The following is a 13,780-nucleotide window of genomic DNA, read 5'->3' as shown; positions in this document are numbered from 1 at the left end:
GTAATAATTTGCCAGAAGTCCAATTTTTCAACTCCTCCCATCCAATCTTCTGTCATAAACCCTGTCCCATTCAACCTCCCGTCACTTCTCACATTCCAATCAATTCCCGATGGACAAAATCAAGTCATGCCCTATATTTTTTTTCCCATTGTATATCCTGTTTCAATTGGAAAACTCCATCTATTTCCATATGTATGTGTACCAAAGTTTACCAGACGTACCAAAGTGTAGTAATATGTAACCTTATAAGGTGCTACTATTATTTACCAATTGATATAAAAAGCACAAATTAACTTCTTTACTTCGTACAAAAAGACCAAACATCAAAGCTGCAGTGTTTGCTATGTTGCAGGAACATGTACACAGTACATTATTATTATTATTATTATTATATGTAAATTATTAAAAACAGAAGCCCTAGAGCCATCATCATTTCAGGGTAACAAAATAATTTGGTAAACCTAAAGCCTAGTGTGACCACTGCTTTAAGGTTCTGTGTGTGATGCGATGATTCAGGACATCAGGTGAAATACACTAATGTGGTCCACACAACATTTGCATTTAGAAACGTTTATTCTGCAATTAGGCTCAGAAACCACAGCCACCTGTGTACACTCACACAGGCACAGCACATCCCACCAGAATCCAGAACATGTGCAGCAGAGTAGGTAGAAAATATTCTGAAATCCCTGAAAATATTGCATCAAATCAAGCAACAACACATACTGAAAATCATCAAGGATAATAAAAGAAAAACACCTGTAACTATGCTCTACTAGAACAGGGAGAGGGGAAACACTCCAAAGAATCAACGGTCTGGATATTCTCAGCACATAATGAAGCGTCAATCTGAGAACTGTGCTTCCTAGAGTGTAAATATGGAAGAGCAAACAATTATGGTTTTTCGTTTGTCCCGAGGAACTCAGAGCTAACAGAGCGAGCTCAGCTAACAAAGATGAACAGAGCAAGGAGATCAAGAGTGGGTCAAACCCATATATCACACTGATGAAACACTCTATCTATGTTGAACAGCAACATCCTTTAAGTGATGGACAGTGACAAATATATCACCTGGACCACCACAGTTCAAGCCAAACATCATGTCAAACCCTTAAACAACTACTACTGATCTTCTTAAAACTGATCTCAAAAGAGTTTGAGAGGATCCAAACCATTCCAGCAAGAGAAAGAGCCACAGGTGAAGGGATCCCTGGAAGAAATGGAAATGAAGGAAAGTGGTTAAAGAGGGAGAGTGAGACATACCGGTACTTCATGCCAGTGAGCTTGCCGGTGGACTCTTTGAGGGAGATGTGGTGGCGTGGGGTAAAAGAGCCAAAGCTCCGGGCGATGATGGCAACTGTGCGGAACTTCGCCCGTGCCGCGTTCACCACGTTGGGGCTGGTGGTGTTCGTTTTTCCATGGTCCCCATTTCGACCCTTCAGATTGTGGTCTGTGCAAGCGATTGAGACCTGCATGCTGGATGAGGAGAACGAAGAAGATGCAGTCTACAACACAGAGAGGACACACTGAGGGTTCATGCGGGGGTCCCGACCTTCCTCCCTGATCCCGTCCTGTGGATACGATCAAAGCAGCAGCAGAGAAACTGCATCAATTATTGAGCACAAGGAAAAAGGAGACGTCTACACAGTCCAAAAGTTGCGTTGCTCCTTGTCCAAGACGTTCCTTCCCTCGTGAAAAAGACAACTGTTAAGGCTGCATCGGGGTCAGTGAGTCACAGAACGAGAGCTGCAGAACTGTCCGGAGGAGGAGAGGAGATTCCCGCAGCACTGAGAGGATCCTCGCATGGTCAGCCACAAAAAGCCCGCCTGCTGAAGGGGGGAGGAGAGGAGGAGGAAAGGAGGGAGGGATGTCAAGACTGGACAGCATAAATCCACAGCTCTGCTGACACTTCTCTCCTCTCTTCTGAGGTCTTCCTCTTTTCTTACACTCTCTCTCATACACACACATTCATTCACTTCCTTCAGCTGATAATAATTCGAGCTTCTAATGAGCTTCTGTCCTGCTTTTTCTTTCTCTGTTTACTCTCTTTTCCTCTATTTTCTCTTTAGATCTGTTTTTTTTGGTGAGCTCAGCAGTGATGCTTCATCTGCGCTACAGCTCTGGGGGAATGAGCAGTAGGCAGCCGTCCACGTCTGTTTAAAGTGCTCTCTCCCTCCCTTTATCTGCCTCGCTCTCTTTCTTTCCCAGCGTATCGTGCTCTTGCTCCACTGTTGTGGAGCGTAAAGTCTGTGACACAGACCAAGCGCAATGTTTTGTGCACCTGTGCACACGAGCTCTTTCATTGCGAAGCCTAAAACCAACAAATGCTAAATTGAAAGCTGTTAAAAGATCTTTTGAAGGATATCAGAGAGGTTGAAAACATATTCCAGCCCTTTTAAAGGTGAAGTGTGTAATTTTAGGTTAAAATACTTTCTTGTATCACAGCTAAATATGCAAAAAAACAACTACAAACTAGATATTTGTTGGCTGATTATAACTAGGGTTGGGTACCAAAACCCATACCTGTATGTACCAGACCGAATCAGAATTCAGATTTCAGTGCCACTTAAATGCCTGAGCTGTCAGCTGAAATATACACCCTCTGGTGCCCCAAACGGATGTAAGAAGGATCATCACTGCATGTGATTGGTAGTTAAATTATACTGCATTCATGTGGTGTCAGAATAATTGGAAAAATAATTTCCCAATTGAAAAAAAATCATGAGAACACAATTCGGAAAGCTCTGATAATACAAATCCAATATCTTTGTAGTAACTTTAGTGTCCATGTTGTTTTCACATTCCAAATGAGACCATCCAAGGAGCAGTTGCTCTGATGGCAGCAGGTAGTTTACTGTTAGCTAGCTACATCAAACATACTTAAATTATATTAGACTAAATGCCTAATGATAAACTTCCCTTGTAATGACTTGCAATGAGAATTACTAAACCTGCTGTCCAACAAAAGAGAACATTATTACGTTTTTACTCCACAGCATCAGTCAAATATTTCCTTTTGTGTTATGATGTGGCTTCTTATCACAGATGGATGAAGAAAATATATTCTATGCTATTAAAAAAAAAAAAACTATGTCGATTGAAAAAAATGAAAAACAAAATGTTGATTTCCTGGAACGTCATGAGTTCTATTATTTATGTGATGCATATGTGGAGTTTTTGCACAAGGGCGCCCTCACTTGTCCAATATGAGTAAAACAGACATAATCCATACTTGTATAGAACATACTTTTTTAACAGTTGCAAAGTTCCTATGATGCAAGGAATGAGGTATAAAGGTAATTGAAGTCAGCACTTTATTTTACAGTCCTGTTCCGCGTGTACACACTATATACTTCTTATAGTAATTACAATACAATAACTTGGTAATAACTATGTAATAACCCCGAACTTATCCCTAAAGCAAATCCTAAACCATGTAGTTACCTTATACTAACCAGTACTTTCTTAGATTAATACACTGCAAGTTCAGGTAAGTGCACGTAGTGTGAAATGAAGTGGAACCACACTGTTTGTCAATGTGGCTAACCTTAAAACAATAAATGTATCACTTCAACGTCTAATTTAATTGGTGTTATGTAGATATTTTTGTAAAGGGGGGTATATTCAGCACAACACAAACCTACAGACCTACGCACTCATATATAATCAAACAAACAGCCAACATACACATTTGAGACAAAAGAAAGGAGACATGACAGTCTCTGTTATTAATTCTAGTATATTAGCTACTTTGAGTTGGTTGACACTATTCTGACCTAATTTAAATCCATTACAAATCAATTGACCTCTGCTTGAGTGCTAATTGAAGCGCCCGATCTGGAGTCACTCCCCAGCGCTTGTACAGTATTCTTAGCATTACCTAGTTCTTTGGGGACTATGTTTCCCTTGTAAAGTTGGATGTTACTGCTGAGCTTATTAGCATCCCGACAGCGTAAAAGGAAATAAGACAGTAACACTTTATTTCGATATTCCACTTTAGGCATTCTACTAGCAGTAAGTAACTTTGCAACTACATGTCAACTAGCAGTCATTAGAGTATTAGTAGACTGTCTGCTTAATATCTGCTAACACTTTATTTTGATGGGTCCACAACATACAACATACTGACTATGAGAAACTTTGCAAGTATGTCAGCTTATTCTACTAACCCTAAACCTACCCTACTGAGAGTTAGTAGACATGTAATTACAAATTAATGAGAATTAGTTGACATGTAGTTGACATGTAGTTACAAAGTTACTTATAGTTAGTAGAATGTCTAAAGTGAACTATCGAAATAAAGTGTAACCAATAAGACTGAAGGCAAAAAAAAACATAAATAAATAAAAAAACATCAGAAAGCCTGGGTGCCAGTCAAGTACCCCCTGCCAAAACCCCTACAACTGCAATCTCCAGCCCTCTTCCACCTCTTATCAGTAAATTTACTGATCGATGTGAAATCACACTCACACTTAGTGCAGTGTTGGTTTCTCGTGCTTGCCATTAAATGTTTCCACTATAACTGTGGGTCTCAAATCAATATTGATCAATGGAGCAGTGAAATTTTTATGACTCTTACCATTCGCACAAAGATGCTCATTAAACCAGGAAGCTCTACAAGATTACACCTAGAAGCGCAGTACCCGGCCGTGTCTATGGAAACTACAGCGAGTAGAATAAGTTTCCATTAAAATGTTCCCACAAAAGACTATTTTTTTCTCAGTAGTATAGTAGTTTTATTGCACTGTAATAGTCAGCTAAGTTTCAAACTGTCTCTCAGTTTCTCACCCTCTTGTTCTTCTTCAGGATCAAGCGTGTTAACTGCTAAGAACTTATTGCGATTAACATGTGAACGAGTACCATCATGGCGCATCTAATTTCTCAGATCCAATTTTTGCCACCCCCATGAATCACAGAACAATTATTGCACAGGCCAACGACCTCAACTGTGTCCCAGTTTTTTCTGGATCGGTCATTGGGCCATAGAACACCTTTTTGAGCCATTTTGGCACTCACATATGAGAGTTGGCTGGTGGCTCCAATGTTTCTGCATGTGATACATGGTAATAGCAGGACATATTTGAAGAGGGGCGCAATTACAGATGAGGCACATTAACCACTCATGCTGTGGACCACTGTATTCAAAACTTCAGTTAAACATACCTGCCACTCTCCTGATAGGGTTCTGCACTGCACAGACCATTTCACACCATAAATACTCAATCAGTAGCTGAGCGTCCAGGTGTATGTGTGTTAGAGGACTTCTTTTGAATAGTGTGGGGGTGGTGATTCTCTACCAACCACTGAAAGATGTTCTACAATAGTGTTTGATTAGCATCAGAACCTGTATGACAATGATGATAATCACTATGCAAGCAATAGAGATGGCATCAGAGACATGGCAACACAATATGACAAGATCCCTCTGTCCTCTGCCTGACCTCAACAGTACTGACATGTTTGACCTCTCTGCTAATATAACAAGGGAAAATACATTTTTTCACTGGAGAATAAAAACTGAAGTTTGAGTTCTGATTGGTCGAAAATGCATGTTCAAAATTGGCTTATGGGAAAGATGTAGAAGAAATTAAAAGAAGGCAAGTTTACAGAAATTTTCCCACAGGAAAAGACATTTATTTGCCATGGTGCTTTTTTTGGGCCTATAATGTTTATCCTTTGGCAAATATACAGTGGTTCCAAGAAGTATTTTGTAACTACAATAAAGAAATGTTGTTGCGAGCGGAATTTATTTGAAAGAAAGTTTTTTTCAGTAAATCACATAAATATTTTTCTCAGTTTTAAAAGATAAACTGATTGCACAATTTTCAATGGAAGTGTATATTTTGTCATAATTCTGATAAAATATACACTTGCATTCAAAAGTTTGCCGCTTTTTGAAAGAAATTAATAGTTTAATTCAGAAAGGAGACAGATAAGGTTTACTTATTGCATATATATATATATATATATATATATATATATATATATATATATATATATGCAATGCATTTTTGAGCAATGTATCGCTAGCATCTTTGGTTGTCACCTTAATCTAATTTTTTTAAGTGGATAAGGAATCCCAGGCAATTTCTTTCTCAAGGTTGTTACAGCCATGCAGTCAAGCCAAGACCTTGCAACTAACAGAATGTGAATGTGACATAAGTCTAAAATGACAGCATATCAGGTTTGATGCATGAAATTAAAGGTTATACTAGACTAAATAACAGCAGTTATTTTTTTTTTTTTAACACTGCTACTTGACCAATAGAATGCGATGACATCTTGTTTATTTGTATGTCAATTAATTATATGTATGGCAATTTCACCTGCACCGGCATTTCAAATAACCTTTAGAGGGACACCATTACATAACCCTGGATGCCATCAGTATCCCTGGTGTCTGAAAAGCCTATTTATTTCCAGACACCCATGCCTCACTGCTTGACTAAACTAATGAGATTACGGAGAATATTTTGAAGCTTGAATAATTAAAAACTCCTGGTGTGATCCCAAAGGCTGAGGCACTATTTACTTTTCTGTGTTCCCAAATCAACAGGGACCACTGGGTATATTGTTTATCCAATTACTTACTGCATAAACAGCAGATTGTGGGTAATATTGATCATGATGATCTTATAATGTTCAGGGAAAGTGCAGGCTAAGTGAAAAGTGTACACAGACCCAATTTTAATACAAATGAGACTTGAAAAAAGCAGTTAAAGCACGATTTCCAAAAATCACTGATTGTTCCTAGTCCTGTTAGCATATTGTCATATTTGCATGCAGGGTGCTTAGGATTTAATAAAACCTTTATGGGAAGTGAATGGTGCAATTATACATAAATACACGCTATACTGCCCACTAGAGGAATGGGTTGTATTTGCTACAGTTTTGCCACATTAGATTTATCCATAAAGCCTATTTACAACTTTACAAACAAACATTAACCCTCAAGGCACAATGCCTTGGTTTTGTTTGCCGTTTAGCCATTGTGTGCGCAGTATGTGTGAGAAAGAACATGTTTGTACCCTGGTGTGATGTAAAATGAGGTGAAAAAGACCGAAGGGCAGGCAGAATCTCTCTCAGTTCTCCACAGTGTGGGAGGACAGATAGACGCTCACTCAACAGCACTCTATGAACACCTAACCCATTTATGCACACACAAACACTGTGCCTTGGGACATGCATGAACATTAAACTCCATGAAAAATGAAGTGAAATGAAGTGAATAATGGCGTCCATTTCTACGCAATCTTACAGCAAAGGCAAGTATTATTCTTCAGTTCAGCTCACTACAGATTAGCATTTCACTCAGACTCACAGATCTTAAGATGTTTAAACTCCTGGTGCCTCATTAAGCACTGAAAAAGAGCAAGCCATTCATGAATGTAAAATGTCTTGGTGTCCTCATATGACACACAAGACTACCTACTAATAATAAATAAGAATAATTAGAAAAATTACTTTAAATTACTTTTTAAATTAACTTACATTTTAAATCAAATAAAATTAAAACAATTTATATTAAATCTATACATCTTTACATAAAATTCTAAAAATCAAAAATGTATAATTTTTTTTTTGTGGGCAGAGAAAATATTTATCAATTACTCACCTTCCAGCTGTCTGAATTTCTTTCAGCTGTTGGACACAAAAGAAGATATTTTGAAGAATATGAGTAACCAAACAGTTGACGGTAGCCAAAAATAAAAATAATAAATAAATAAAAGTAAAAAAAAAAAATACTATGGAGGTCAATAGCTGCCGTTTGCTGTTTGGTTTTCAACATTCTTCAAAATATCTTGTTTTGTGCTCAGCAGAAGAAACTCATACAGGTTTGGAACAACACGAGAGTGATTAAATGGTGACAGCATTTTCATTGTTTGGTAATTTATCGCTTAAACCACTTCTATATAATTTATTTCTTAAACCCTTTCAATCAGCACTGAGCAACACAATCTGATCTTTCACAACACTAAAAACAAAAATATTCCCCACAGCAATATGACAAATGCCATACATTAGAGAAATCTGTTATGCCGTTTTACTTATTTCAAATCACTATGGCAACCTTGCTGGAAAATTGCTGGGGTAAATGAGAATGGCTGTTAGTGTGTCTAGGAAGAAATGTGTGTAAAACCAAGTGTCTGAAGACAGAGTATAAAGATGGCCGTCCACTACAGAAGACAAAGCATTAAAAGACATTTCTGACCATTAAGGTGTGATTTTTCATTAAAACCAACAAGACTTTGGTGGCCCTGTCCTATAATTCTATATAACTGCCTCTTTATACATCACTGTGTTTTTTATGAAGACATAAATTCTAAGTGGAAGATGAGAGCGTTGAGGTACTCTACAATATCTATGGCTTCTATTCAAGGTCATTCACATCAGTAAAAAAAAAAAAAAGAAATTAAGATTTAATAGAATAATATATAAAAAAAGCACTTCAATTAAGGCATTATTAATGTAATTCGTGAGGTTTTTATGTACCATAAATGAAAATACATTTGTCCACTCTAGACAACACCATGTACCATGCATACATTTGTTCACTTAGCATTTTAATGAAAATTTATCTAGATCCAAAAAACAACAATCTAGGAATATTTTAAATAATTTCAAACATTTCAGAAGGATATTTGAATTGCATTGTGTATAATCAAATGCTTATTATAAATGCTCATATTTACGCGCTGTAAAAAAAAATCCTGTTATATTTACAATATAAACAGCAGCTGCGGTTTCCAGAAATTTACTGTAAAAATTGTGACAGTGTTTCAGGTATTATGGTGTGGCATATTGGTGCCTGTATATTAACTTACTGCATATTTCATTAAGCAATATTACTTTGCAAATCTACGTAAAATGTACTGTAATGTAATAATACAGGTGGAACAATAGAAAGCCACATGATGAATCAGAGTTTATGGTACTTGGCCTGATCACAAAAATACACACAGGGTTATACACAAAGACAAAACACCATCAGGGTAACACTAAAACGGCACAAAAATAATACAATAAACATGAACAAAAAATCTAACACAAAACTCTAATGTACATTACCGATGAAAAAACTAAGAAGCAAAGCTATTTTAAAAATAAATCTACGTAAAAAAAAAAAAAAATCATATTTAATGTGTAATTCGGTGACTATTTGTCAGTCCTGTGTCTTGTTTCCCCCTCCTCTCGTGTCCATATTTGGCCTTCCCGTTCCTGTCCTCGTTCCATGTTCATTAGTTGATTAGTCCCTAGCCCTGTGTTTGATTGCCCCGCACCTGTTTCTGTTCTTCCTCGTTGATTTCCCTGTGTTCTTAAGCCCTGTGTCTCCCTGTCTCCCATGTCCTGTATTGTTCGTCGATTCCCGAAGGTCATGTTCCGTGTGTTTGGAAATCTCAATAGAACTCCGTATTGAAAATCTCAGTGACTCCTCGCTCCTTGCTCCAGTACAGCGTGACACTATTAGGAATGTCTTAGTTTTTTTCCCCTGTAAGTTATACAGTAATTCCTAAATTTGAGTATGTTTTACAATATTCTACTGTAAAATCCATAAAGACAAAAATAAAGGTCATTGCACACCGAGTCCAAAGTTTTCGTGTGTGTTTTTTCAGTTTTTTCGTATTCCTCAGAATGCATGCTACGGATCTGAAAACGCAAAAAAACTAACCTGATCTGAATTTTTTATGGCAGATGAAAGTATCAGAGGCAGTGTGTAAACATGATTGACACAACGTGAGGTCATATTTATTTTTTAACGTGCAAACATTTCGGATGAAAATTTCGGACTCAGTGTGCAATGACCTTTAACCTTTTTTTTTTTTTTGCAGTATAGGATATGGTAAGCAATTAAAAGCTTTTACATTCCATTTTTTCATAATTGTTTTACAGTGTCTAAATGGACCTATAGGGAAATACAATGCAGACACAATTTTCTGAACATGTGAGTGTGTGTTTGTATATGTGGGTTTGCAGGAAGTTTACCTTTGCACATATAGCATTTAGTCTTTCAAAATTTGAACAGCACTGTTGTTATATTAATCTGTAATATTTTCTAAAAGTTATTATTTCTCAAGTTCATGATGGTGTTGAAAGGACATTAAATCGGAACAAATCGTCGTTAGCTTTCAATACAATCCTGAATGCATGGTGTCCATTACTCTCTCTAAATGTATTTTGAAAAAGAAAAGAAAGAAAAAAAGATTATAGGTATATTCTTCCTTTGTAAAATATTTTTTTCTTTGTGTTTAAATAATTTATGCATCAGAGGGTGAAAGAGAGGTAGGCAACATAAGAAGAGTACTATTAACCAATGTCTGATTCTCTGATATTCAAAAAAAAATATTCAATGCATGTTTCCTCTTAAAGAGTTTTGTCTGTTAGGCTGTTTGGCAAGACGTCTCAGGGATGCTGGAACTTAACATCACAGTTTCCTTAGGCAAGATTCAGTAAAGTACCACATGATTAAAAACAGACTGAAGGACTCACTGGAGGCTTCCATGAATACGTTTAACAACAGCAAAATACCAACACAACTCAAATACATGCAAAATTGCTGACAGCTGATTGGTTGTCTAAAATTGTCTATAGGTGGTTTAGATGCTGACTGAAATCTGCGTTCTGTACAAATGAATTTGATATTTCCCAGTTACATTATGTACACTGCCATTCATTGCCAAATGTTTGGTTTCAGGAATGTTTTTTGAAAATAAATAAATTAATCCTTTTATTGAGCAAAGACTGATCAAAAGTGACAGTAAAGATTTGTATGATGCTACAAAACTTTGAATGCTGTTCTTTTGAACTTTCTGTCCATTTAAGATTCCTGAAAAAAAGTAATCACGATTTCCACGAAATACTAAGCAGCACAGCTGTTTTCCACATTGACAATAAGAAAACGTCTTCAGCACCAAATCAGTATGAACAATGTCAGCTTCTTTTCAGATTTGTTTTAAAGAAATTAATAGTTTAATTTAGCAAGGACACATTAAACTAATCAAAACTGACACTGTCACACAAGATTTCAAAGTCAAACAGTAAATTTACAGTAAATACTGTAAATTCTATTAATCACAGAATCCTGAAAAATGTGTCACGGTTTATAAATATTAAACAGTACAATTGTTTTCAAAATTGATAAATGCTTCATAAACACCAAATCAGCATATTAGAATGACTTCTAAAGGATCATGTGACACAAATTAATTGTATTAAAACTGTAATAATATTTCACAATGCTACCATTCCAGCATATTGATTTTAAAAACATTTAAAAATTGTACCGAACCAAACTTTTGAGAAGTAAAGTAAATTAAATGCCTTATTCAACTCAAAAACAAACAGCAACATTAATTGGAGAGAGCTTTTCTGTTTGCCTTCCCTGGCTGTGCATTAGAGGCCGGGCCAGAGGCGATGGCAGGTGGGACTATTGTTTTTCCCTGAAAGCTGAGATTGTGGTGTTAAGTGTTTTGTTTGCGAGCTAAAACGCCAGAATAATCATGCATAATCATGTCCAGTGGCCTTGAAGTGAGTGAGATTATGAAAAAGAGATCAGAAAACTGAATACATAAAGAATTGCATTTCTCCACAGACTAAACAGACATAAGAAGACAGAGTTAGCAAGCAGATGCTCGGAGAGCGTGACCTGTTCACACTGCATTGTGTATCACTCATGTTTGCATTCAGAAAGACTGTCACCCGCATCCCACATAAGCACAGCCTCATCATATCTCTCATACATGCACTCAGTTATCAAACAATCACGCTTCAGTGCTAACGAGTAAGAGGAACAGTCTAACGAGAGGTGTGTGATCTCACGGGTGTAATTACTGCAAATGGAACACACTGTACTGTAGCATACAGAGAAAGTGGAGCTGCTGCAGCAATACCACCACAACTGTATAATAACCCAAAGGGGAAATATCATTTTAATTGTTCAAAATTAAAATGATATTTTTGGGCCAGTCCTATGCTAGCACTGAAAATTTTACATGTATTGATGTTGATGTGCATTTTGGCAAACTTAACATTTTAGCTTTCTGCAATGTTTTATACACTGTTGATTGGCATCACATAATGGCAAAAATCTTTATAAGTCTTGTTATATGAATAGGTCCCTCATTTTGATTTTACTAAAACAAGGATACAAAAGCATATTAAAAACACACAAAGAATGTTCTGTATATTACATCTACATATATTACATCTACAACTTACAAATGAGCCCTGCACAGCAGATATAAAGTTAAAGAGGTCACCTTCAGGTGAACTAAGAAGAGCAAGAGCTGACCTAGTGCACAGTGACCTCAGCTGCTAACTGTCTATGACAGGTTACAAAACTACTGTGGCATTCTAGTGACCTTCAAGTGTATGGAGTCTTGTGCTGATCTAAATGAGAGGAAGTCAGGAGGGGAATGAACAGAGTGTGAAGGAACATGGCAGAAATAATGATAGAGAGAGAGAGTGTTTGAACAGACAGAACACGATAGTCATATTAATGCAGACTATCTGCTCATAACTCTGGTACTTATTAAAAAATATAAATGAAAGTCTAGCCTGGAATGACTGAAGTGCCATTTACAAAATGTGAGTGTGTCTTTGAGAGTTTGGCCACATTGAGCTGTGTATCACCTGAGGCAAAATTGTCATACATCAGAGGGACAGTGTGTGTGTGTGTGTGTGTGTGTGTGTCCACTATCAAGTGCAAAGTTGCAGCATTTGCCTTTTAATTTGCAGCTGATATATGAAAGGTGCTGTACATACATGTCAACAGAGGCTTTTTTAAAACAAATCATACAGTGACATACAGAACAGACTGACAGGGCACATTTCACATCAAATACACACTCTGAAGCACACACATGCATAATAACAAAATAAAGAGAGAGAGAAACAGGTTGGAAACATTGCTTTTCAACCCATACTGCCCACAACATATCCCCAGTCAAACAAAACAGAAACGTAACACTTTCACTCCATCAGCTCACAGTATTGACTATCTGCATTTAACAAATAAATACAACTTAACAAACAGACTTTTACACATTGTTAATGGGCCACAGTCTTGATTTAGTTTTCCTGTGCTATAGATAACAGATAAATGTCTATTAATATTTTAATTCTGTAGTATGCTGTATAAAATCAAAAATACTTTAATCATAAAACACTACAATAATTTCAAATGCGACAAATAAATGTAGGTATTACAATGTTATAATGTGCAGATACTGATATTCATTTTAAGATTTGCTAAAGATTACATTTATTCCATTATTCAATTAAAATAATATATTCTGAGTGTTTTTAAACATTAAATATGTGACCCTGGACCACAAAACTAGTCTTAAGTAGCACGGGTATATTTGTAGCAGTAGCCAAAAATACATTGTGTGGGTCAAAGTGTTCAATTTTTATTTTATGCCAGAAATCATTAAGATATAAAGTCCTACCTGTCAGATAATCACATGGGGTGGAATTAGAGGTTTCAGCCAGTACTGAAGGGGTCTCATCCTGAGAAGGCCCAACCGAAGAACTGGCGATGCGGAGGCCATGAGGCCCAGCATGCTTTGAAACATTTGACTGGGTTGGAGGCTCCAATTCTGAAGGAAGCCAGAACACAATCTGGCGCGACTTTCGCCCTCATGCGGGCTGAGTCAAAAACTGTCCCCAGGAACGAAGTTCATTGGCTGGGGGACAGGGAGCTCTTGGCCAAATTGATCCTGAGTCCCAGGCGCTCCAAGTGACTGAGGAGGAGGGACCTGTGGGCTATTAGCTCGGCCTT

General features: G+C 36.9%; 1 protein-coding gene across 4 annotated transcripts in view; it reads right to left on the bottom strand.

Annotated features, from left to right (window-relative positions):
- Nucleotides 1-13,780, bottom strand: part of kcnab1a (potassium voltage-gated channel subfamily A regulatory beta subunit 1a) — a gene marked incomplete at both ends in the record, with an annotated part of 151,253 nt that overhangs the window by 112,657 nt on the left and 24,816 nt on the right. For 2 of the 4 annotated variants that reach the window (XM_079374458.1, XM_079374459.1), the window contains one exon: nt 1,264-1,475. The exons of the other annotated variants lie outside the window; for them this stretch is intronic. In XM_079374458.1, the coding sequence (XP_079230584.1) occupies nt 1,264-1,475 (212 nt within the window). Of the gene's footprint in view, nt 1-1,263; nt 1,476-13,780 lie in introns of those variants that run through there. 4 annotated transcript variants of the gene reach the window in all.

The sequence above is a fragment of the Barbus barbus genome, assembly GCF_936440315.1.
Source record: "Barbus barbus genome assembly, chromosome: 23".
NCBI lineage: Eukaryota > Metazoa > Chordata > Actinopteri > Cypriniformes > Cyprinidae > Barbus > Barbus barbus.
The sequence above is the reverse complement of the archived record's forward strand: the minus strand, read 5'-3'. Positions and strand labels throughout refer to the sequence as shown.